At 46.2% G+C, this 24,827-nt stretch overlaps 1 protein-coding gene across 1 annotated transcript; it reads left to right on the forward strand.

Moving 5' to 3' along the window:
• Positions 1-2,758: 2,758 nt before the first annotated feature.
• On the forward strand, positions 2,759-22,291 carry TACR1 (tachykinin receptor 1; the record flags this gene model as incomplete). Its single annotated transcript, XM_084302281.1, has 5 exons — positions 2,759-3,159; positions 16,611-16,805; positions 20,955-21,105; positions 21,406-21,602; positions 22,000-22,291. The coding sequence occupies 5 exons, from the start codon at positions 2,759-2,761 to the stop codon at positions 22,289-22,291; spliced, it is 1,236 nt and encodes a 411-aa protein (XP_084158407.1).
• Positions 22,292-24,827: the final 2,536 nt, after the last annotated feature.

Here is a 24,827-nt window from a genome sequence, read left to right on the forward strand (position 1 = left end):
TTGCTGCCCAGTTTGGTGCTTAGGACCAGCAGCCATGTTTCTGGGAGAGAGCAAGTCTTAAATCCATCACTGCTGTCACTTGCATCTGGCTTTGTACAATGGGGAGACAAGGTCCAACCCCTTGGCCAGGGTGGAGGAGCTGAAACTGTAGAGGCTGCAAAAAGACCAACTCTGATGGTTTCTTTAATGATGAGGCTTGTTTTTCCTCACAGATAACTGCGCTTTGTATATGAGCAACATTGTTATCCTGGCCCAGGGGACTCTGCTGGGAAACCTATAGTCAAGGAGGTTCCTGTTCTTCTGAAAAACATAACAGGAAAAGTCAAGGTTTTCTCCATCAGACAATTACAAAGCCCTTTTCTTTGCTCTGAAAGGGCCGGAAACATGTGAAGGTATACATGCGCCCATGGGAAAAGGAAGGAGGGGGCTTGTTGGAATAGTCCATTACATTCACCAAGAATAGTGCTGGCTTCTTCACAGGGACCTGCAAGCATTAATTAGTCATCACAAGTTTGCAATAGTGTGTTTGTTTTTGCCAAGTAACAAATTCATTTGCTCTCGCTCATGTGGGTTTTCTATGCCCCTTCCGTAGCCTGCTTTAGTCAAGATGCTAGGTTGCATTTCAATTCCTTGCACGGCAGCAGCACAAGAAAAAATAGTTAGTTCTTTCCAACACGAATGTGCAAAGGCATTGCCCTCTTTTTCCTAATGGAAAAGCTGAGGAAGGGACATGGATGTGATCTCTCTCTGTTCTGCAGTCATCTTTGGGGTAATGCTGCCATCTTGGAGCAGATAAGCAGATTGGAAGGAGTTGGAAAGGGTCTCCTGGAATGGGAAGGGGTTTGCTAAGGTGGGCTGAGATGACTTCTAACATTGTCCCCTCCTGCCAGGGCGTCCACTCCTTGGGTTTAGCCATATTCACAGCAATGCACTTTGGTGAAAGGGAGGGTTGGAATGCAAATGAAGGAGAGGGTTGGAAATACCATCGCCAGCCAGCCTTCCCAGGCCCTGACAGGGTGATCACCCATTCCTCTGCTGCAGTTTTAAGCAATGCTGCCATCGAGTGGTCCATGAGCATCCAGATCCACAAGAAGAGTGCTTTGCTGCACTGGACCCCACTGTGGTCTCTCAGGCAGCCCCTGCTCCCAGGTCTGCTGGAAATGCAGAGGTCCTGGTTGAAATATATCCCCCCATTCACCCATCCTAGAGTTAAAAAGCTCAGTCCCACTTAAACTACCTACCTGGTGTTAAGGACTAGAGATTTTCAGCATCACAGAATCACAGAATGGCTTGGGTTGGAAGGGACCTCAAAGATCGTCTAGTTCCAGCCCCAAGTCCTTTGTGCTTGCTCTTGCTTAAGAGCTCTGCATCCTCCCTTGACATGCACAGAGCTCTGTCGTGCAATCCAAACCCATTTTTTCCCCAGAGTTTGGTGAGTTGCAGCTTCACCTGGGAGTGGTTCCTCAGCTGGACATGTCCAACTCAGAGCTCCTCATCCACCAGTTTTGGAGTCTGCATCCTGAAAATGCAAGCTGGGAGGATGCTTTAGCAAACCAGAGGGATGTGCTCAGCTTCCATAAGGGATTTTTCTCTTCATTGCATTTGTGCATCCCGAGAGAAAGACAGATCTTCTAGCAGACAACAACATTTTTATTTTTTTTCCCATACCTGGCAATAACACAATACTGGATGAGTAAGTTAAAATCACCCTTCTGGTGGCTATCACAAACCTGGACTATAGGAGGGTGTGACTCTGTTTGCGGTTTAACTGGATTCCAACTACAAAACACTCCTCTGAACAGAAGGCTTTGCCAGCCCGACAGAAGATGTATTTACTTGCTCTGTAGCTGTATTAGGGAAGAGGCACAAAATGAAACATCTCATTTGCATTGGGAAGAAGCTGTTAGCGCCTTTTCCTAGACAGAAGTCAAGCATTTGATTTTCTCATAGGGGATGGAGAGCATTCACCAACCACAGCATAAAACTGATCGGGCAAACGCCACAGCTGTAACACGGGAAAGGCTGCATGTAAGCTTTATGCCTCAAGGAACGTGTAAAACTCCGAGCGACTTTTTAGAGACGAACTGCAGCTCGCTTCAGGCAGGCTCGACACAAACGCCCGTCAGCCCCTCAGCATGAACCCAAAAGCGGGGGGATTCAGGGGGCAAGGCAGCTGCAGGGAGGGTGCGAGAAGCCTGGGCGGAGCGGAGTGCGGGGGGGGGGGCTGGAGGAGGGCTCTGATCTCCGGCTCCGCTCCAGCGCCCGCTGGCGCCGCCCACGCCGCCCATAAAAGCCGGGCCCGCGCCTCCGCTCCGCGGTGGCGGCTGCGGCCGGGGCGGGGGGTGGTCGGGGCGCGGGAGGAGCGCAACGTCGGTGGCCGAGCCTTTGCCGACCCCAGGGAACTTGCAGAGGCAGCGGCTGCATGGCCGCTGTGCCCCGAGAGCGGCGTCGCCCCGAGGTGGCCGGACGCCCCGCTTCAGCTGCACCCAGAGGCGGGAGGGAACCGCAGGCTCAACCCGCTGCGCACCCCAAACCGACCGTGCGCGGAGTCGGGAGGGTCCTCAACCCCAAAGCGGCTGCGCTATGAACCAGGAGGCGCTTGCACCTCAAACGTTCCGCATTCCGTGATCTTCGGTGGCCTAACCAGGAGAGACCTGTGCCCTGAAGCATACTCGTACCCTAAGCTACTGCACCCTAAAGCAGGAGGGTGCTGTGACTCAAAGCATCCCTGTGCCTGGTCTGGCCGCACCACATCGCGATGGATAACGCTGTGCCGCTGGAAGCAGAGCTAAAGCACCAGTGGCTGTTCAACGCCACCCGGAACGATTCTTTTGCCAACCCGTTTGTTCAGCCCCTGTGGCAGGTGGCTCTGTGGGCTGTTGCCTATGCCCTCATCGTGGTAGTGTCAGTGGTGGGGAACGTGGTGGTGATGTGGATCATCCTGGCTCACAAGAGGATGCGCACTGTCACCAACTACTTCTTGGTGAACCTGGCTTTTGCTGAAGCCTCCATGTCTGCTTTCAACACAGTGGTGAATTTCACCTACGCCATCCACAATGAGTGGTACTACGGTCTGCTATACTGCAAGTTTCACAACTTCTTCCCCATTGCTGCTGTCTTTGCCAGCATCTACTCCATGACAGCCATCGCCCTGGACAGGTGAGCTCCGAGCATCAAACCCCAAACCCTCCCTGCACCCTGCAGGGTGCTGCTCTCCAGATCTGTCTCTACCTGGATGCTGTGCTCAGCTTTGGCTGATCTCTGGCTGCAGGAGAACATTGCAATTAAAATACAGCTCATTCTGGTAAGGGTGCTTGAAAAAAGCACTCTCCTCACCCTGTATCCAGGTGGCTTAGGGAACCCTTTGTCTGCTCTGCATAAGGAGCTCAAGAGAAGGCTTTTTAATTCTGAGCATGTTGGTAGTGTGTGATTGGGTGTGCCTTTGTAGCATTGCTCTGTCCTTTCCTTTCCCTTCCCAGCTTCTCTCCAGAGCTGTCCATTCTTTTCCCAACCTTCTCATTTAAAAGCAAACTTGATATTTAGCACAAAAAGGCATCACCTCGGGACAATAAATACACGTGTTGAACTACTGCCACTGTACTGCAGGTGGTGTTTCCTATTGCTTGATCGTGGTTGCCTAAGGAGCCTCCAAGAGATGCTTGAGCTTGGGAAAGGTGTTTCAACTTGGCAGGTGCATGTTGTTGCATTGCCTGTCAGCATGTTCCCCCAAGTTGCAGAATCTGCAAAACTGCTTTGATTTTGTAACTGGGAGTCAAAGGGGAGGGAGATGCCATGGATTCATCTCATTTGGGTGCAGCCAGTATATTTAGTTGCTTTTTTCTGCTACTGACACCTGTCTGGGTGCTGCTGACTGGCTGGGGACTGCTGGTAGAGCAGTTTTACAGGATAGAAAGTTCAGCAGCACTTGGTAGGTTGCAATGGCACAAGGGATGTTGCATTTCTCACCTCAAAGGGAAGGGGCAGAAGTTGACAGACACAAAGTACCCATGCCAAGGTCCTTCCTCCAAGCATATCTGGTACACAACTCCCTCACTTCCTCCCACTCTCCCAATCTTTGATTTCATGGCTTTTTCATATTAGCACTAGCTATAAATCAATGCATCCAAGCAGCTTTGCAATTCCTTCTTGAATCCCAGCACAACACATTTTCCAGTGCAGCATATTTCCCCAAAGACAGCTCTGCTCTGCAGTACCTCCTTTTGGTACTTCTTTCTAGGGAATAAAACACATTTTGGCTTTGGAGTGTGGGGGGGATTTGCACTACCATATGCCAGCACATTTTGAGCTGACATGTAAGTACTGCACAAGCTGGCAAAGATATATCCCAGCAAGAAACTATAGTGCTGCATTAAGTCACACACTAACAGCTTGGAAAACGGAGCTTGAGATGGATGATGGTCATTAAAAACAGGTTCAGATTTCATTTTGCTGTGGCGTGGTTATAAGGCTGTGAGCCTGCCTCTCCCCAAAATCAGTTGGACATAGCAAAGCTCTGGTACTGGAGATGTGAGGAAAACAAAAGCAGCGATAAATAAAAAGAGGAATGCTACCAGCATGGTTCTGTTCCCACCTGATGATGTTGCTGGCTCTGTTTCAGGACTGTCTGTTTTAAGGATGTTGGGGATCAGTGGGCAAATTCCCTTTCAGGTGAGGATGAATTAGGCAGATGATATTTTTATTTTTTATTTTATTTTCAGCTTGCCTTTAGCTTTCAGTCTTCATCCCTGAACAACTGCAAAAGCAAATATAACAAGGGAAGCTGGGGTACAATGAGGAAAATGGGGAGCAAAGCCAGGTCTGGGAGCCTGGGGCTGAATTTTGGGGGGAATTGTCATTTCCAGGCTTGTGCAGTCCCTTAACAGAGGCTGGGTTTTCCCATGGGTGGACTGTAAAACTCATGCATGCAGGCCTAGCTCACCTGCCAAGTAGGAGCCAAAAGAAGCTGCAGCCTTGGTGTACAAATACCATGCCATCTGCCTGCACAGAGCTCCCTCCTGCATTTATTGGCCCCAAATTTTGAGGGAGGTGGGAAATTTGGGAATGGAGGCAGCAAAGCCTGTTTTCTGACCCTTAGGCACAGAGCATGCAGCATCTCTAAGTGCTGGAAAATGGCCTGTTTTCCTGTGCCTGAGACCTGACAATAGTAATTAAATGTGTTAGATGCAGGAACTTGTTCCAGGAACGCAAAAAGAAAAAAAAAATAATAACATGGCGAGCAACAAAAATGGTGTGGTAACATGGAAAGCAAATGCTTCACTTCAGTACGCTGTGTAAGAGCAGCAGAGCCATGAAAGCTCAGCAAAATGAGTTATATGCACAGTATCTGAAATGACTGCAGTTCTGATTTCCAGAATATAGAAATGAATGTGCTTTATGTTTCCCAAAGTGTATTAAACCATCTATCACAGCAGCTGAATATGTAACCTGAAGGCTCAGAGGAGAATCAGCTGCAGATTGCTCACCTAAATCATCTCCACTTTTGCTTTCTGCAAGCAGTTTCCAGAACGTCCTCACCAGAAGGTACAAAACCACCTTTGAAAGACTCAGCACGGCTGTAATGGCATCTGTGAGAGAACAAGAAGGGAAGCGGGTTTGATTCTCCCAGTGGCTTTTTTGCAAGGCCTGCCATGGATTTGTGCAAGAAAAAGGCTTTTCCTTGAACCTAGGTCTGCTCTTTTACCAGGACCTATTTCAGACTGGGCACAACCACTCAGGGGAAAAAAATAATATAAAATTAATTTTATACCAAGCACTATTCTGAACCCTGCAACAATGGCAGGAAACTCAGAAGTCAAGGTTGGCAGCTGGTATTGTCTGCTCAGGAAAAACCATGATGCTGCGTCTCAGCATCCTGCAGAACTGGAGGCCAGGTAGCTTGATTTGGCACTAGACAGTATGCCACGTACTTTGCTGTCAAGCATATCAGTGCACTCAGGTCCTTGAGCAAAAGCAATCCCATTGATGGGTTTGCCTTTGCCTGAGGTTTGAATAACCCAGACTCTCTTCCCCAGCACATCCTTTCTGTGCACCAAATGGACTTTATCTCCTTCTGCACTGTGTAAGAGGTGGGACTGGGCTGGGCCAGCTGGGTTGGCAGCTCCCCTTCTGTTGACTAACAAGGTGGCTTTTGCTAAAGGTGTAGGGGGGGCTTTCTCTTTGAACATCCAGCCCAGCACTGGTAGGTGGGTTGCCAAGAGTGCTTCAGTACCAGCCACTTCCAAAGCAGCTTGAACCCCTTCATATGCTGCTTTTTCACTTGGAGGATAGCAGGCCTCAGCTCCTCTGTATCCCCAACTCCAAAACCGTAGGGGTCAACATCAAGTCTCCCTCTGGCTTACTGCCAGCGGCTCCAGCTGGGGTCATTCTCTGCAGCAGTGGTGTAGAGCACATTGTTTGCATCTCCCCCTGCCAGAACTGGCCCAAGGGCTACTGCATGAACAATCTCCCATTTAATTTGTTCAAAGGCTTGTTATATCTCAGGGCCTCACTTAAAATCGTTCTTTTGGGTCACTTCATAGACAGCATAGACAGGGATTACAATCAGATGGTAATTTGGAATTACAAAAACCCACACCACCTAAGAAAGCTTGTTTCCTTTTTGCTTTTGGTGGAAACATAGCTGTTCTTTTGTTGATCACATCCATGGGATCTGACCATGCCCATCATCCATTTTATTCCGAAAAACTGGATCTCCTGTGCAGGTCCCTTGACCTTACTTTGTTTTATGGCAAAACCAGCTTTCAGAAAGACTTTGACTCTCTTACTTCCCTCTTTGAAAAACTTTCTCTGCTGAGCTGCTCCTCAAAATAATGCCACTGATGTATTGCAGCTGTTCAGGAGCTTCCCCCTGTTCTGGTACAGTGTGGATCACTCCATGGCAAATGGTAGGGCTGTGTTTCCACCCCTGCAACAGTCAATTCCAGGTGGACTGGATGCCCCTGCAAGTGAAAGCAAAGTGGGGCCTGCACTCTGCTGCCAAAGGAGTGGAGAAAAATGCATTAGCAATATCGGTTGTGGCATCCCACAGAGTGGTCTTTGACTCCAGTTCATATGGAAGTTCTAGCATGTCTGGCATGGCAGCACTCAGCTGTGGCGTGACTTCATTCAAGTAACAATAGTCTCCTGTTAGTCTCCACTCTGCATTGGACATATGGGAAGGATGAAGTGTGAGTGAGTTTTGCTGATCACTTCTTGGCTCTCCAGTCAATGACTCAGCTTATGGATGGGAATCAGGGAGTCTCAGTTGGTGCGATATTGCCACTGGTGCAGCATTGTGATAGCAGTCAGCATCTGCTGTTCTTCAAGCCTCAGCAACCCCACAACGTCTTCCTTGAAGGGATCCCTTTCCTTCATGCCTTCACAGGAGCCACCTGCAGAGGCTGAGGGCTTGTGCTCCATTTCCAATGGCTTTCTCAGTGCCCCCTTCCGTAGCGAGGAATCCCAGCTGCTTGGCTTCCTTGCCTTCTAATTCCAGACTAGTAGCCCTAAAATCCCAGCATTGCAGCAGCCAAGGGACAATGTGCTTGCCTGGACAATGGCTGGAAACTCTTTGCATATATTGCAGCTCATCCAGGGATTGTGTGGTTACTGCTGATTTTCTTTCTCTTCATCCTCCTGTTCCCTGTGATGGCCCTACACTGGGGTAGCCTGCCTCATTGTCTTCTTCCTTCTCCCCTGTTTGAGTAGGAGTTCCTTTCCTTTCTATATGACCTGACTTCCTCATCCATTATTTTGTTTTGCATATAGGGCAACTGACACTGGCACAGGGTGGTTCTCTGGCACAGCCATGGGGCACATCACAGGGGTTGGAGTGGTGTTGATTATGGCTTAGTAAGTGCAGGCCAAACCCCAGCACGTTGCAGTGATTTGTGTCTCTTTGGAATTGCCAGAGTGATGACAGACCTTTCTCAAGCATTTTGCCAGTTTTCTAGGATTCTGCGCTTGGTCAGGTGTGAAGTTCCAAAGCACTAGAGGTGCCTGCTGTTATAGGTGCTTGCCCATATCCTCCCGCCCTCCCTGCCACTCATAACTGTCCTGCCCTGGACCAGATCTCTGGATGGCATTCTTAAATGGTTGTTTAACCTACAAAACCTGAAATACATTCAGGAGATGTAACAATAGGAACATGCTGGTTTGAACATCCCAAGGTTGTTCAGAGTTTTGAAGAGCTATTGTAACTAGCCTGGGGAGAAAGGGGAAGGTGAAAGAGAAAGGGAGAGGGAAGAAGTGGGGAAAAATGTCCTCTCTGTCCCCCTCACAGATTGGCTCCCTCAGTAGAAAAAGTGTAATTATTAGCAGTTTTCAAAAGACGGTTCCTGAAGTACAAAGGTGATGGCAATGCTGAGTACCAAAACCAAATTAGTTTCATGACCAGTAAACACCACGCAGCTGTTTGCTCACCTCCCCCATCACCCCCCCCAGCAGGATGAGGGAGACAGCTGGGAGGGGAAAAAAAGTGAAAGCTCATGGGTTGAGATAAAGACAGTTTAATAGGACAGAAAAAAAAAAGGAAGAAAAATAATAATGATGATAATGATAATAATAATAGTAGAATGTACAAAGCACGTGATGCCCAACACAATTGCTCACTACCTGCTGACCAATGTCTAGCTCATCCTCAAGCACTGGTCTTCCCCACCCCAGCCAGCCACCCCATATTAATTGTCCTGCATGACATGGTCTGGTATGAAATATCTGTTTGGCTAGTTTGGGCCAGCTGTCCTGGCTGTGTCCCCTCCCAGCTTCTTGCGCACCCCCATTCTCCTCACTGGCAGGTTGGTAGGAGAAGCAGAAAAGTCCTTGCCTTAGCGTAAGCACTGCCCTGCAACAGCTAGAACATCACTGCATTATCAGCATTATATTGCTCCAAAATCTAAGGCACAGCACGTAGAATCATAGAATATCCCGGGCTGGGATATTCTTGAAGGGACCCCACAAGGGTCCCTTCAAGTCCAACTCCTGGCACCACACAGGTCTATCCAAAAATTTAGACCATGTGACTAGTGCACAATCCAAATGCTTCTTGGTGCCATGACTACATCCCAGGGGAGCCCGTTCCAGTGCGTGACAAACCTCTCAGTGAAAAAGCTCTTCCTGATATCCAGCACGAAACTCCTCTGCCTCAGCTTGACAACATTCCCTTGGGTCCTATCACTGGTGACTAAGGAGAATAGATTGGCACCTTCCCCTCCATGTCCTTTTGTGAGGAAGCTGTAGACTGTGATGAGGTCTCCCCTCAGCCTCCTCTTTTCCAGGATGAACAGGCCAAGTGACCTCAGTCCTCCTCATACGTCTTCCCCTCTAGGCCCTTCACCATCTTTGTAGCCTACATACCAGCTACTAGGAAGAAAAACTCTGTCCCAGGAGAAACTAGGAAAAGTGCACATGCTGAGTTCAAGCTAATTTGCTGCCACACATTGAAAAAACAAAAACAAACAAAAATCCACCACTGGACATCCCTAAGAGGCTGTTGAAATATCTGTGGAGAATAGGAGGGAGCAACATTAGACAAACAGTTCACGTTTTCTCTCTCTGTGGAACCCAGATTAATTTCAGAGCACCACCATTTGCTTGCACTGTTAGCAAACTTCTGAAGGAGGAATGAGTTTCCTTAATGACAGATTATCAGGAAAACAGCAGAAGGTTAGAATCCTGTATTGTCTGCAGAATCAGAAAAAAACACAAAACATCTCTAGTCTCAAAGATTTAAGTTAGCGTAAACAAAAACACTGCAGACGGAACATACAGTGCCTGGGGATGGAAGATGAGAAGGGTGACAGCCATGCCATGAACTCAGAGTTCGGACAGGGCAGCAGTTGAGGTAGTTAATACAAAGCAATTTCCCTTCTTTGTCTTTGCTCTAAACCAGCTATAAAAATGACATACAATGGGACCAACCTCCTGTAACTCCTAAGCCAAGTTGCTGCTTTTGCTCACTAAGATACTCCCCCCTCTCCTACATTCACTAGCACTAATGCTGCCAGACCAGCAAGCAGGGCTAGGCAATCAAACTGGAATCTTATTTACATTCCCCTCCCTTTTCCCCCACTTTTTTTTTTTTTTTTTCTTCTCCAAATGGCTTAAATTACATTAGGCATCTCAAGATCCATCAATTTGCCAGCAGGAGCTGCAGAATAAGTATCAAATCTGCAAACCTTCATTCACCTCTGTGGCTACTAAAATTGCTAGCCTGCAGCTGAGACCTGTTAATATCTCCCCAACCCCATGTTATTTGCAGCAGAAAAATTGGCTCAGAAAATTATTTACAGCTTACAATCTTGAACTCCCAAGTTGGATGAACCTGCTGAATACCAGGAATATAATCGCCAGCTCAGTGACCCAGTGCCTTCCCTAAGAGGCAATTAATGCAGAAAGAAACCTTCTGGAGAGGACAAATTACATCAGTGCACAGACAGATTAATTAGTCATTTACACCCTAATATAGTGTGTGTGTGTGTTTTTTTTTAATCTTGACTTAATGGTTTTCTGGGGGTTGCAGGGCAGAACTTTGATTTGTGCCTGACGATATGCAATCTTGCTCTGCTGGGATGTAATTTGGAAGATGAAGAGCAAGGGGGAGTGAAGCGAGCCTGAAGGGGACAAGCTGGGGCCAGCCCTGCAGCAGCTGCCTTGTGCCATTTCTACATGTCAGCTAGCAATAACAGAAGCAGCTTATTGCATTCTCAAAAAATCAAGCACAGTTGAATGCTACAAGAACTCTACAAAGCCACTGGAGACCCAACACAGGGCTGGCTTGAAGCCTTGATTTCCCATCCAGGGCTAGAAAGCAGGGGGCTGGGGATGGAGAAGGTTAGGGGTCACTCATCAAAGATGCTTTATGTCCCTGCTCTCAGACGTAGTCTCTGGTCTGACAGAGTGATTTCCCCATTGCTCATTAGATATTAGTTCAGCCTGTCAAAAAAAAATTATGTCCTTCTTTGGAAAGAGGAAAAATCCATGTGGCAATAAATGTGTAACTATGATGAAACAGCAGCAGTTTGAGCAGTTTGGTGGCTGGGAGGTGTAGGAGACTCTGGTTTTAGACATGCCTCTGAGGCTCAGATGAGCTGAGTGCTCATCTACAGGGTGGGTGCTGGCACAAGCTACCATAAGAGTTTGAGGGCCTCGGGTGAGATATTTCACTTATTTGATAGATTTCTTAATTTATTCTTAACACTTCAGTGGCCCAGTGAGACTCACACATGCAGTAAGTGCAACAGCTCTCATGGGTCATTAACCCTGTATTTCCCACCTTCATTCCCCAGAGATAAACCAGTGCCAGGACTAATTGCTTTCTTTAGGCAGTGGTTAATGAGGACCTACAGATGCTTCAAGTAACATCACCTACACAAAGTCTCCCAACAGGGCCAGGTTGTGCGTTGGGTCCTCCTTTTCCATCCTACCCTGGCACTATCAGCAAATGTGATGAATGCAGGAGGGAGCCTTATGCCTCCTTACTAGCTTGCAAATAACTGGGCTTTGATCCTGTTTTGTCTGCATTTGGCTTTTCAACCAAACATGGCCATGGCATTTGAATCATGAGGAGTGCTGTTCGGAAAGGCATGGAAGATCACAAAGCTGCTAGCACAATTCGGGTCACTGTTTGCCTGTGGCTAACTTGTCCTTTTTAATAGTGCTTGAAGGAAACATTGAATTGCTGTCAAAATGCAAACCTGCTGTGCTGTATTGGTGCTGCAGGGAAATGCCTGTGAGAAACCTTCAGCCTCCTGCTTGATGAAGATACTTTCCAGAATGTTGGAAAGTATGACTTGGGTCTGAGGACAGGCTGGCATCCTCAGACATCATCCAGATATATGGTATTTGAGGCCAGAATGACAAGACAAAACAGATGGGCTGGGTTTTGCTGTCCAAACCTGCTGGAGGAGTGGCATTTCTGCATTCATGCTGTTGTGATGCAGTCCTCACATAAAGCATGGTTAGGCACTGGAGCGGGTTGCTCAGGGAGGTGGTGGAGTCACCATCCCTGGGGATGTTTAAGGAAAGGGTGGATGTGGAATGGTTGGACCAGATGATCTTGGAGGCCTTTTCCAACCTTAATGATTCTATGGTAAAAGCAGTTTTATCTCCTTCAGAAGTTTTTTGTTTCCAAGCTGAGAGGGACCCATTCCATGCCCTGAGTGTCATCCTACAGGCAAAAATCTGATCTCAAGGCAATTGCTTTCAAGTATTTGACCCAATTCAGTCCAGGGCATCTACTTTGACTAGGCTGCATGCCCCTCTCTTGACTGACACTGCACTAAAATCCTCTTTATTCAGGATGGGAAACTGCTGGGCAGTAAAACACAGCATAAATTCTGTATCCCATGGGTTACTCATCTCTTATCTGTTACATCCTTATTATTTAATGAGAAAGATAAGGAAACTCTGGGATGAAAAATGCCTCATAAATTTTTGCTATTATTTAATCACATCTCCTTAAGGGTGGAAAGAATTGTGTAATGTTAGTTATCCAGGCAGACTGCAGATTTCCAGATGCAATGAATAGTACACTTGAGGCAGTGTAGCCACCTATATATTTAATGGCTGATACACTCAGAGTTACCCTGGTACAACATTGTACTCAAATGCTATTGCATCATCATTTTATAAACCCCCTCCAAAATGCAATAAAATATGTAAACAACAGCAAATGGCATTGCCTATGTCATTGAGCAGAAAAAAGGAAAGTATCTGGCATAAATTTGTGTTCTTTAGTGCCAGGCCAATTAAATGGGGTGGATTTATTAAGCTGCTGACAAATGGAGTCATCACCAGCCCCACTGCAGAGTGGTGGCCATTTTGGGGGAAAGGAGCGAGGGACGTGCTGCTGCACAGCATTGGGTTTCTCCTGCAATAAGCTGAGCGGCACTGGGCTTGCAAAACCTGCATTTTTTTACTCGAATGTGGGGGACTCCCTGGTTCCTGGTGCTTCACGCCATGCACCACCTGCAGAGCAGCAGGAAATAAACATTTCTCTGATGTATGAAATCTGCCCTTAAATCCTCAACTAAGAGCCCACTCCCCATGAAGAATTGGGACTTCAAGAGGCCATAGTGTTTTTTTACCTGATGCATGCTGCAGTGGTGAGGGCAGGATAGTCATACAGGAGTGTCCCCCCTCTTTCTTGCCTCCTGAGAATGATTGCTCCCCAGCAAGCTGCAACACCCAGTTCCTTTACAGTCAAGAAAACCACCCTCTTGGATGGTGGAAAAAGAAATATATATCTCTAATAGGATACAGGGAGATGGACAAGGTGGGGCCACAGACACCTTGAGAGGAGAAATATGAGCTAATAAACCCATTAGCCTGCTTTTTAGAGCCTGCTTCTCACTGGCGTGGCTGGGATCTGTGGGGCCAAGCTGAGGAGGGCATAGCTCCCTGGCACTTAAACTCTGATTGATGCCTTTGTGGTGGTTTTACCGTGCTAGGCAGCTAAACACCAAAACTGCTCTCTCACTCCCCCTCCTTAGATGAGGAGGGGAAGAAGTAAAGTAAAGAACAACTCACGGATTGAGATAAGGACAATTTAATTAAAGGGAAATAATAATAATAATAATTAAGGAAAGATTATTATGAAATAAACAAATTAACTAAAGGGAAAAAAAGGGGAGAGGAGAAAAGGGAGGGGAAAAAGGAAAAAAAGTGAGGAAAACAAACAAACAAAACAAATAAAGGCTGTGTGGAAGTGCAGAGGAAAGAAGTTACTCTCTACTTCCCACAAATTAGCGATGTTTGACCACGTCCTTGAAGCAGGGCCTCAATGCACATAGCCGGTGTTTGAGAGGAGGACAGACGTTTTCACAATGAGAGCCCACCCCTCCCCTCTTTCTCCTGTTTCCACCTTTTATTGCTGAGTGTGACATCAGATGGTATGGAATATCCCTTTGGTTGGTTTAGGTCAGCTACCCTGGTGATTTTTCTCTTCTCACATTTTTGCCCACCCCCTAGGAGGGTTAGAAAGAGTCCCGATGCTGTGCCAGCACTGCTCAGCAGTAGACACAACAGTGGTGTGATAACATTGCTGTTCCAGCTACAAGTGCAGAGCACAGCACTGTCTGGGCTGCTGCAGGGAAAGTTAACATTCCAGCCAGACCCAGTACAGCCTTAAAGTCCAATGCTGAAAACCACCTGCCCACAACTGCACGTGGGGCCAAACGCCTACTAGCATCTTGCAGGTACTCTGTGCATTGCAGCTGCATTCCCAGAAATGCACACGCAGGAACACACAAACTTACAGAGTAGAGAAATGTGTAAAGTCCAAATCATCAGCAAGAAAATGAAAGTTATTTGAGATGGACAGACCCAGCACTGGAGGAAAGCAAAAGAAGCTGGCTTACTCCCCATATTGATGCTTTTCCACCCCAATATAAGCAAACCAGTGACTGTCATCTGAGCTAAAGAGGCCACAAAACCATATTCTCAGCTCACCCCGTCTCCACACTTCAATTTTGCATTAAATGTTCTTGTCAAGGAAAAGATAAAAACAAAAATGAAACAGTTCCTAAAATGTTAGGACATTTTTCTGCTTAGTGATACAATTATCATATAATTCTATGATATCTTAATATGAAATAATGGTCTAGCTATTTTCAGGATGTTTGTACATTTTCGTCTATCTCCAGCATTTTTGTGGTCCATAATACCAGCTCATCCAAGGAGCCCAGACCCTTTTTATTATACTTTTTAATTGCCTGTCAAAGCCCCTGCCTTTGAGAACTGATATTATTTCCATTTTTATTCCTGATAGACAGCTGAAGCCCAGAGCATCCCTGAGGAACTATTTCAGATGTCACTTAGGACTGGCAGTTTGGGAATTGCTGCCACAAAATAGGATTTAGGGGCAGTTTTACCCAAAACACCACTAGTTCACTCCCTCCTGTGCCCTGACCCTGTCATTGCAGTGCTGGTGCATTTCTTTTCTTCCTTGGCTCTTCAGTGTATGACGGTCTTACTAATTTTGCTGTCTTCTCACCATCAAGAATGCAAGAGCAGGTAGCATTGCAGACAAATCGATGGCAGCTGGAAAGGTTTCTGTGCAATGTGCTTGTGGTTTAGTTCATCATTTCAACAATTATTTGGACATTTTATCACCTACAAGGGCTTCTGCAGCCATTAAGTGCTTGATACTGATGAGTAAAGTCCTCCAAAGTTTATAGGTAGAAATTAGGTCAGAGATGTAAGAGCATTTCTGGCTGGTTGCAATCAGGCGCTGGTTTGCTTTCCAGAGGTAGCAATTTCAGATGTTTTTCCAGGCAAATATTTCAACAGAAATGGTGCAACTTTCTCAGAAATCCCTCATTTTCCACCTTTCACATTTTTGAACTTGAACTGTTTGCACAGCTGCAAACTTGGGTGCAATGACACCTTGCTTCTCGGGAACAGACACACAGGATAAAACACTTTGAACCCTGTGCTAAAACCCAACTAAACGTCATCCAGCCCTGACTGTGGCCCAATGAGGGGAAAATGAGCAATGTGGATGCAGAAACCAGGAGGCCTCATAGACCCTTAACTGCATTGCTGGGCACTGTGTCAGAACAGTGATAACACCCATTGCCTTCACTCTTCCTAACCAGCTTCCATTTCCAGTACCAAAACAGCCGGTGGAGATTACAAAGGGATAATTATCAGGTGAATTTTCAGCTGAACAAAGCTGATAAGGTTTGGTACCCCAGGGCAGAGGAAGAGCTGATGGCAGCACCTCCTGCATATGTCAATATTAAGCCGTGCATCTTTGTCTCAGCAAATAGCCACACAAAAATGCAACACAGGGAATACTTTTCATCTATGAAAAAATTAAAGGAAAAATCTGTCCATCATCTGAAAGGAGTTGGGGTGAGGAGAGAAATAGAGAAGGCTGCCTATGCCCTGGGTGGTAGCACACGCAGAACAATGCAGTGTGTCGCCTTGTTATATGATAGCAGCTCTTTCTAAAGCTTGTCGTGGGGGAGGGCAATAAATTTCCAACATGCTCACTTAATCCTTCCAGTGCTGCTGTCAGCTTTGCAAAACCAGATTTGCAGAAGGATAAATTCAATCTGCCCTGTCGCTGCTGGAGTCTGCCTCATGTATGACAACTAATGTTCAGGGTGAAAGACCCCATAGGCCAGGCAGACAAAGGTGACAGCTTGGATTGCCTCACCTGTGCCACTCCTGTATACTTATTTTCAGTTCTACTGTTTATAATACTTGGCACTGTGATCTACCGTATAGACACAATTTTGCTTGGGTGCAAAACTATTGGGTACTGCCAAAGCAGATGATGCCAGATGGCAGCATTGCACGTGGCATTGTACAAATTGGTCTTTCCAGAAGCAGCTGGTTTCTGGTTGTGTTAGTGAAGCTGGTTTTCAGCTTAAAGCCAATGAATGTCTCAAATGGGACTCAAGTCTCAAGGTAAGGTTGCTGAAAGAGAATTGGCTGGGAACCCCTCCCAGAAGGGATTATTTGATGGTTTTTGTGTGGTGTGGGGGGCTGCCAGGATGTGCAAAGGGGGAGTCAAAAGTACAAACCACACATGGGATTGTTGAGACAGCAGCTGCAATGTAGGGACTTTCAAGCCTTGATTTCTTCTCTTCCCCCCCTTGCAGGTACATGGCTATCATCCACCCACTGCAACCCCGGCTCTCAGCCACTGCCACCAAGGTGGTCATTGGTGTCATCTGGCTCCTGGCATTCCTGCTGGCCTTCCCCCAGGGTTACTACTCAGTGATGGAGAAGCTGCCAGGCCGGCTGGTGTGTCTGGTGGCATGGCCAGAGCACAGCACCGAGGTGTATGGAAAAACGTGAGTTGGACTTTCCCAGCAGCAGTGACAAGTCAATGCATAAAAATATGTTAAAAAAAAAAAAAAAAAAAAGTGGGAAGGGTGGGAAGGGCTTAAGGACCCTTGTGATGAAGAAATCCTCTCCCTACCCTAGATAAGGCTGGTGCTACCTGGTGGACAGTAGCGAAGTCTCCATCCATGACATCTTGGGGTGTATTAAAGTTGATTAAAATGAGTTTGGTGCTGCTTGTAGTCCAAACATTGCCTCATTCCACACTTCCAGCACTTCTGGGATGCTAATCCTTGAAAAAAACTCATGTAAAACTGCTAAGATGCAGTATTTTGGCTGTGGGATGTGGTCTTCATTGCCCCTGGAGGCTTAGTCACACACACAGGCATGGCTTTCTTTTTTGCAGCACTTTTTCCGTAACCTATGTCTGTAAAGGCTTCCTGGAGGTGTGAGTTGTTCCTGCAAGAAGCAAACAGGGTTTTGTCAGGTGTATCTTGGCCAGACAATGACAGAGGAATCTATTTTGGGATGTGCTGAGTACAAATGCCCCCAAAATCACTAGGCTGCTTAAAAAACAAGCTCTGAAAAGAGGCTCTACACAGTGTCAGCTCAGGCTGGAAGGTGAGTGTTTGGCTAGGAGGGCTCAGCAAGCACCTCCTTTCTGCACGATAATGGACCGCCTAATTAAATCTGGCATTTCCAATGGGTCTGAGCAACCCCACTGGACTGCCAGCATGCAGTCCTTCATGGTAAGCTCTTTGAAGTCTGTGAGTCATGCAGTGAGTTAAATGTCATGAGTTAAGGAAAAAGAAAAAAGAAAAAAAAAAGGCATTTGTGATCTCCAGTTCCATGGACCAATGAATTAGTGTTGTGAAATTGTACTGGAGCCAAAGCCGGGGACACACATGCATGAAGAGGCGTTCAAAGACAACCTGAGCCTGGCAAAGGTCTCTCTGCAAGGCAGGAAATAAGCTAGGGCTGGCCCAGCTGACCTCCAGAGGTGTCTTCATCCTTAATTATTCTGGACCAGTGTAAGAAAGCCAGCTCATGTGGCCAGGATGGGGCTGAGCCCCCAGGTTCCCCTGACTGAAGCAGTGACCAGCGTAAGCTCAGGGCAATACTTTGACAGATCATTTGCTGTTCAGCCATACAACATGGTTTAGTGGATGATACTGGTGGTAGGGGAATGGTTGGAGCAGATGATCTTGAACATCTTTCCAACCTTTATGATTCTATGACAGGAATATCACCTTTTCAAGAGCTAATTTGAGAGAAAAATGCCATTATTAACCCATGAATAATTTGCTGCTGGAAGCTGGGTGCCACTTCAAAGCCTGAGCATCCCATGCTCTTTGGTGTGCTGGAGGCTCTGTAGGCAGTTGAGGGCAGCCAGGAAAGCAGATGCTAAGCTTAATCTTTTTAACAGACAAAGTCTGAATATTTGTTGGGGATGGAAAATAATTTGCAGCTCAGGCTGAGCACAGCAGAGGCTCTCCAGACCATACAAACTCACACAGTGCAGCGCACAAGATGTTAGTTTACTGCCCCAAAATAACTCTGCAGAGATGAGTGTTTGGGCCACTGTCAAACACCCTTCCTGCTTGCATGGCCTTGGTGCAGTTATTTAAGGAAGTAGACAGTAGCAGGAGGTGCTGTATCTGCAACAGGAGCTGGCAACTCAGCTACATTGGATTCTGCAGCTGCTGGCTGCTGCTAACTACTGATTCCCTCTCCCACTTTTGATTTTGAAATGGATGTCTAATCTATTCTGATCTCATTAGTTGCCATTTTGGTTTGTTGAAGGAAGGGGAAAAGCTGCTCCACTTGCTGTCTTCTCTGGGAAATAACAGCCTGCAGCAACCATCTGGGCTTTGCAAGGCAAAAGGAGATGCCCTCTCCTCTCATGCCCCTGTCCCTTACCTCCTCTGGGCTCCTCCATCCTGTACGAGACCCTAAGTCCTCACACTGAAGACCTTTTCATTGCAAAATCCAGGTTTTTCTAAGTGGTCTGATACTGCAGTCCTTGAAGACAGAATAACAAATAGATGGTTTTCAGCACCCGAAGTACAAACAAAACAAAACAAAACAAAAATACGCAGCAGGATGCTTTGGAAATCTCTCTCCCCACCATGCCCAGGTAGCTCTGAAAACAAGAGTACCTCTTACTTGCATTATTTTAATGGCTCTTCTGGTTGCTCTGGGGCTTTTCTGCATCACCCTCAAGAGTTTGCTTCTGGTTTAAGACCCTGCTTTGCATGGGAAGAACAAAAGCATCATTGTGGAGCCGCAGAAACGCCTCTTTAATTAGCAAAATAGAAAACAGCCCTACAAAATCCAGCTGAAATGCAATTAGTGCTGGGTGGAGAGGAGGCCAAATGAGATTGCAGGTACAAAACAAGGAGGAGATGGCATGGCAGCATGGGTCCGGGGCCAACCCCATCCCTGCCAGAGCAGCAGGAGTTTCATCAGGCATGATGAGCCTGACCCATTCATTACACTTCGGAGGGATTATTTAATCATAGCTCCTAGGAGGACAAGTGAGTGCAAGGCTACAGAGCTTGAACTGCCTTGAATACATGCAGCACCTTGCATTTGAAATGGGCACATACCCCACTTAGCACTGCTGTAGCTCCCTGAAAATTCTTGCAAGTACCCTAAAGCTGTTGGAAAACTGCAGTGCTATCACTTGTTTTTCTGCAGGGAAGAGAGGTTTTTGCAAGCATTGATGGTAGGAAGGAACCTGCAAGGTCAGACCAGCCATTCCCTTCCTGTTTGTTAAAAAGAGCATTTAAAGCTTTTTTTTTTTTTTTTTTTTTTTTTTTTTTTTAAAGCAGTTACTATTTAATACAAATACACAAATCCTTCCCTGAACCCCTGTAATCCCAATGGCTATAGCAACCTTTCATGGTTCCCACCGACTTCATAGCAAAACAACCCCAAATCTGTGCTAACTACTTAGTTCAGACTCTCATTTGATTTTATGCTTACTTATCCATGTTATAAAAAGTATGCAAAGGTCCTGCCTTTCCATGAGTCTAGAAACCTAACACAGCCAATGAATTCACAGGAAAGTTTTTAAAAAGTTCTATGACAGGGAAGGGTTTAGGTATAATAATACCACATAAAATTTGTGTGTGACCCAGTGCCTGGCATCCAAGGACCCTAACACATTGCCTTTCTCAACTATATGCACCAGGTTTCTGAAAACATTTCACTGTCATCCAGTTCTGCCTTCCCTGTGTGCTGACAGTCAGTCTCACTTCACCTGCGAATCCTCCCTTCAAGATGCTACCAGGCTCACAAGTCCAAATGAACCAGTTGGATTGACAGTGGGAAGAAATACAGCATAGACCAGTGCTACAATGGATGCAAAGTCTCTTTCTACCATATTGTCTTTATGAACCTTACATTGATCTTTTGCTAGCAGGACATTCCTACAGCTCATGCTGTAGCTTTCTCTAGGTGAGGGCATGAGCTGGTGCAGCCCTGCTCTGAGCTCTGGCTTTGCAATTATAAACTGGGAAAAAACAAAAACAAAAACACAAAAACAAAAACATAACTGTCATGTGTCTTTTGCACACAGCTCTTCAAGCTGTTCACAGCTGTGTTTTTGGCAGAGGGGACCAGGATTATGCCTTCTGCTGCCTAAGCCTGGCCAAGCCTACAGTGGATCAGGATTCAGGCAAAGTGCATCCAAGACTAAGCATTTGCCATGCAGGGAAATCCCGCATCTCTCTTCAGCTTAATGTTACCATTCTTTAAATGTTAAAAAACAAAACAAAACAGAAATTGCACAGGACTGCTAGATGAAAGGTCTGATAAGAGTGAGCTCTCATCTTTAGGATAAATCGGGGTGTAAGTAGAGTACAAGTGATAGTAGAGACACATCAGCTAAGGTGTCCTTGCTATACAAAGGTAATATAAGTCCTATCTATCCCATCTCAGGAGGGTGCCAGCATGCCAAAAGCCAGTAGTGGAGGCTTGGAGGAGATTGGGATGAAAATAGGGAGTTCTTCCTAACCTCAAGATCTGCAGTCAACTTGTCTGCAGGAATCGTGCCAAATTCCCTCTGCTCCTGTGAAACTCTGCTTCCAAGATTGGTTTGCAAGAAAAAAAAAGAATAGGTAGAGGACACACTCAACATCGATCACTTTTTCTAGGTATCACTTCTGCATGACCATCCTGATCTACTTTTTGCCGCTCCTGGTGATAGGGTGCGCCTACACTGTGGTCAGCATCACCCTCTGGGCAAGCGAGATACCTGGTGACTCCTCAGACCGCTACCATGAGCAGGTCTCGGCTAAGCGGAAGGTAAGGAGCTTCAGGCACAGTAGGAGCTCAATCCCAAGTAACCACAGCCAAAAAGAGTTTATGAAAGTGGAAACAGGTCATGATTTGTTTCATTGTTTTTGCTAATGGTGCAGGATGTGTCCTGGATATGTCTGTCCTCCATGACCATGCATGGTTTAGTCAAGGTGTTGGCTATGGCCATGTTGGCCTCATTGGAAGGGTCTCCAAGGCAAGACAAAGTGGCCTCTCTTGGAGTGTGACAGCCCACATATGGGGTGTCAGCAGATGATTTTGCTTCTCTTCCCTCTCTTCTTCTCACAGGTGGTGAAGATGATGATTATTGTGGTGTGCACATTCGCATTCTGCTGGCTACCCTACCACATCTACTTCACCATGCAGTATTTCAACCGTGAGTGGTACCTGCAGAAGTTCATTCAGCAGGTCTACCTGGCTATCATGTGGCTGGCCATGAGCTCCACCATGTACAACCCCATCATCTACTGCTGCCTCAATGACAGGTGGGTTTGAGTGATTTTCAGCAGCATCTCAGCACAGCAGGGTGTGGAGAGGATGGAAACACAGAGGAGTCTGATGGAGGAGACTTTGAATGGAGAGATTTTCCAGGATGGCTCTGTTCCATACTTTGCTAGGGGCTGCTTGTAGTGTGGAGATAATACAAGACTTACCTTAATAAGTCTTTCCTAAAGCCCCTGCAGGATATGAGGCATGTATCAAGACAGCCCTCACACTTAACTGGGATTTATCAGTGTTTTTTTTTTTCCACCACTTAATGGAAAGTAGCATTTTTTTCATTGTTTTGCAGTGCTTAGCTCTGGCCTCACACATATAATGGTGTCCTTTCCCCATCTGCACATTCCTCACCTCTGTCTTTCCCCTTCTCTTCTGCCCTGGCAGGTTTCGTGTAGGCTTCAAGCATGCATTTCGATGGTGCCCATTTGTCAGCGCTGGTGAGTACGAGGGCCTGGAAATGAAGTCAGCCAGGTACCTGCAGACACAGAGCAGCATGTACAAGGTCAGCCGGATAGAGACCACCGTATCCTTAGCGGTTGGTGCAGCTGAGGAGGAGCTGGAGGAGAGCAACAAGGCCAAACGTCTCTCTGTAGACATGACCTCCAATGGTTCCTCCCGCAGTGACTCCAAAACTGTCTCCGAAAGCTTCAGCTTCTACTCCAACACACTCACCTAATCAGCTCCCAGGCTCCATCAGGCACCCATGAGAGTCCTGCCATACACTTTCCTCACTGGGATGCTTCAGCGCTTGATCCAACCAGCATCATCACCCTGTTTTGCAGCGTGCCAGCTTTTCTGTGTTGTTTTATCACCTCTTGCTGTGCTGTTCACTCACCTGCTGTCCTCAGGTGAACCTGAGGGCAAAAGCTTTGGACTGGTCTCATGTGCTCCATTATGGCTCATGTCCAAATGTAAAGAAGGGTTTTCTGGCCTCCACCTTGCTTGCTGCCTGTCCAACCTTCCATGTGCTGCGTGGGTGGGTAGGATGTAGAAATGGAACATAGCTGGGGGGTTCTCCTAAACCATAAGTACAATGCTGGCAGGCACTTCCTTGCTCTGTACAAGGCAGCAGGTATCTCCCAGTGCATTCAGCCTCCACAGAAAAATGAACCAGTATTTCCTGTTCCTACCTTTAATTTAATTCTGTCATTCCTGGTTGAGTATCCATAGGGGTATTTGTTGCAGGAAGCACGGCCGAAAGCACAACAGACACCAGTAGAGTCAGATCATGCTCCATTTTATTGCCCGAATAGCCTAACTTTTACAGTGAACTTAACAGGGGTGGACAGTGTTTCACACAAGATTATTGGTCAAAAGCACTCAGACAAACAACTACAAGAAAACAACCCCACCTGCAAGAAAACAACCCCCTTGTGATTAGCAGTCACATAGACCTTGTCCTTGAAGCCAGCTACTGGTAATAATATTTTTCTGAATTCCTCAATTGGGCAATGTGGGAACACTGTCATGGGAACTTCTCATAGTTGCCGTGGTAGCTTGGTTTGCTCAGCTATAGCAAGCCATGGGATTTTTGCTGTTTCAAGAAATCCCTCAAGAGGTATTCAATACAAAAATCCATCAAAAATGCTGTTTTCAGCTTCAGGAGTTTGTATATCCAAGGTGTACACTCAGCCACTCAGTGCTTTGTCTCAGCCTGGTGTTTTTGCACCAGTCTCAGATCATCTCCAGTACCTGCATTCCTCTGCATGATGCTATTCTGCAGAATGCCACTCCACGACACAGCTTTGCATCAAGACAGGGCACTTGAAAGGATTCAGAGCTAAGCCAGAGTTTGGTTGCCACTAATCAACCGTATGTGCCAAAATCAATCACTGTGATTTCCTAAAAGGCCCAAGGAGGTGTGCCTTCCAAAAATAGATTTTGGAAGCCTGTGGAGGTCTAGAGAAGAATTGACTGAATGGACTGAAAAGTTTTTCACAGCTTGGAAATATCTAGAGCCAACCAGAAAGGGGCACAACATAAAAAGTTTGAAGAATTACATGATTTTTTTCACTCAGAGGAGGGTTGAAATGATTCACTTTCACTTCCTTGCATTTTTTTTTTTAAATCAGGGAAAAAAATATTTTTTCTTCCCCCTGCCTTGTGCATAAAACATTAAGTTTATGATGTGTAACTAGGATATATTATATGTTTTAGTCTTGTTAAGATGGTGCAATGTTTCACTGGAGCTGTTCACACCAAGGGCTCCTGTGGCCAGTAAATGTATGTATGAAGATACACTCAAGGTGGGGTGGGGTGGGGTAGGTGGAATTAAATAAAATGAGAAGTTGGCAAACTTGGTTTGTTCGGAACTAACCCACAAGTTTGGGGGCTTTTATACTGACTACTCTTTCCTGCTCAGGAGCTGCTGGTATAATCTTGCACTTTTTGGTGCAGAAATCAGACTCCTAAAGTGGATTAACTGCAAAACAGAAATGATGCAAAAATGCATGACTGATTTGCACAGAGCAAGGAAATGGCTCATTCATTTTAAAGTAGCCAAACATCAGACCCTGCTGAGAACACAGCAATTTTTGGAAGTAAAGCAGAGATACGGAGAGTAAAGCAGAGATTTGGAGCTTTTCAACAATTCAGCCTCCAAACTGTCTCTTGGAAGATACAGTTATTAATAAATCCCCAGCTTGAGTAGTTTTTGGAGATAAAATACACATAGTCAAGCAATGTCACCAGCAGAAATTAAATGAATGGAGCTGCAAAGGATTTACAGGAATTACCATCTTCACCTTTACCCTAAATCCTCCCAAGGGCCACCTATGATGAACAGCTCTTCCAGCCACTTCCATGCTCTTCCCGACCACTGCAATTATGCAGCATTACAAACTGCTGTATGTTTTGTGCACATGCTGGAATATGCCTTTTTTTTTTTTTTTTTTTTTTTCTTCCGGAATTGCCTGGGGATTTAGTTTTGCAAAGAACATAAGCCCCAAGTAGCAGTGATCAGAGGTGTGGGTGACACCAAGGGTTTTAACTCAAGGGTTGGACTATAAAACTTTTCCACAAACACCACAGGAGCTGTAATGCCAATACATGAATAGGTGCTATAAACCTGAGCCAAACTCTGATTTTGTCCCAGCTGCTAACCCAAACTCAAAGTCAAGGCAAAACCAAATGTCTTGAAGTGTGCTAGAGAGCCAAGTAAGGCAAGCAGAGATCATGTCTATACATGCCATCCATGCACACACAAGTTTGTA

This window comes from Netta rufina (genome assembly GCF_964035555.1).
Source record: "Netta rufina genome assembly, chromosome: 27".
NCBI lineage: Eukaryota > Metazoa > Chordata > Aves > Anseriformes > Anatidae > Netta > Netta rufina.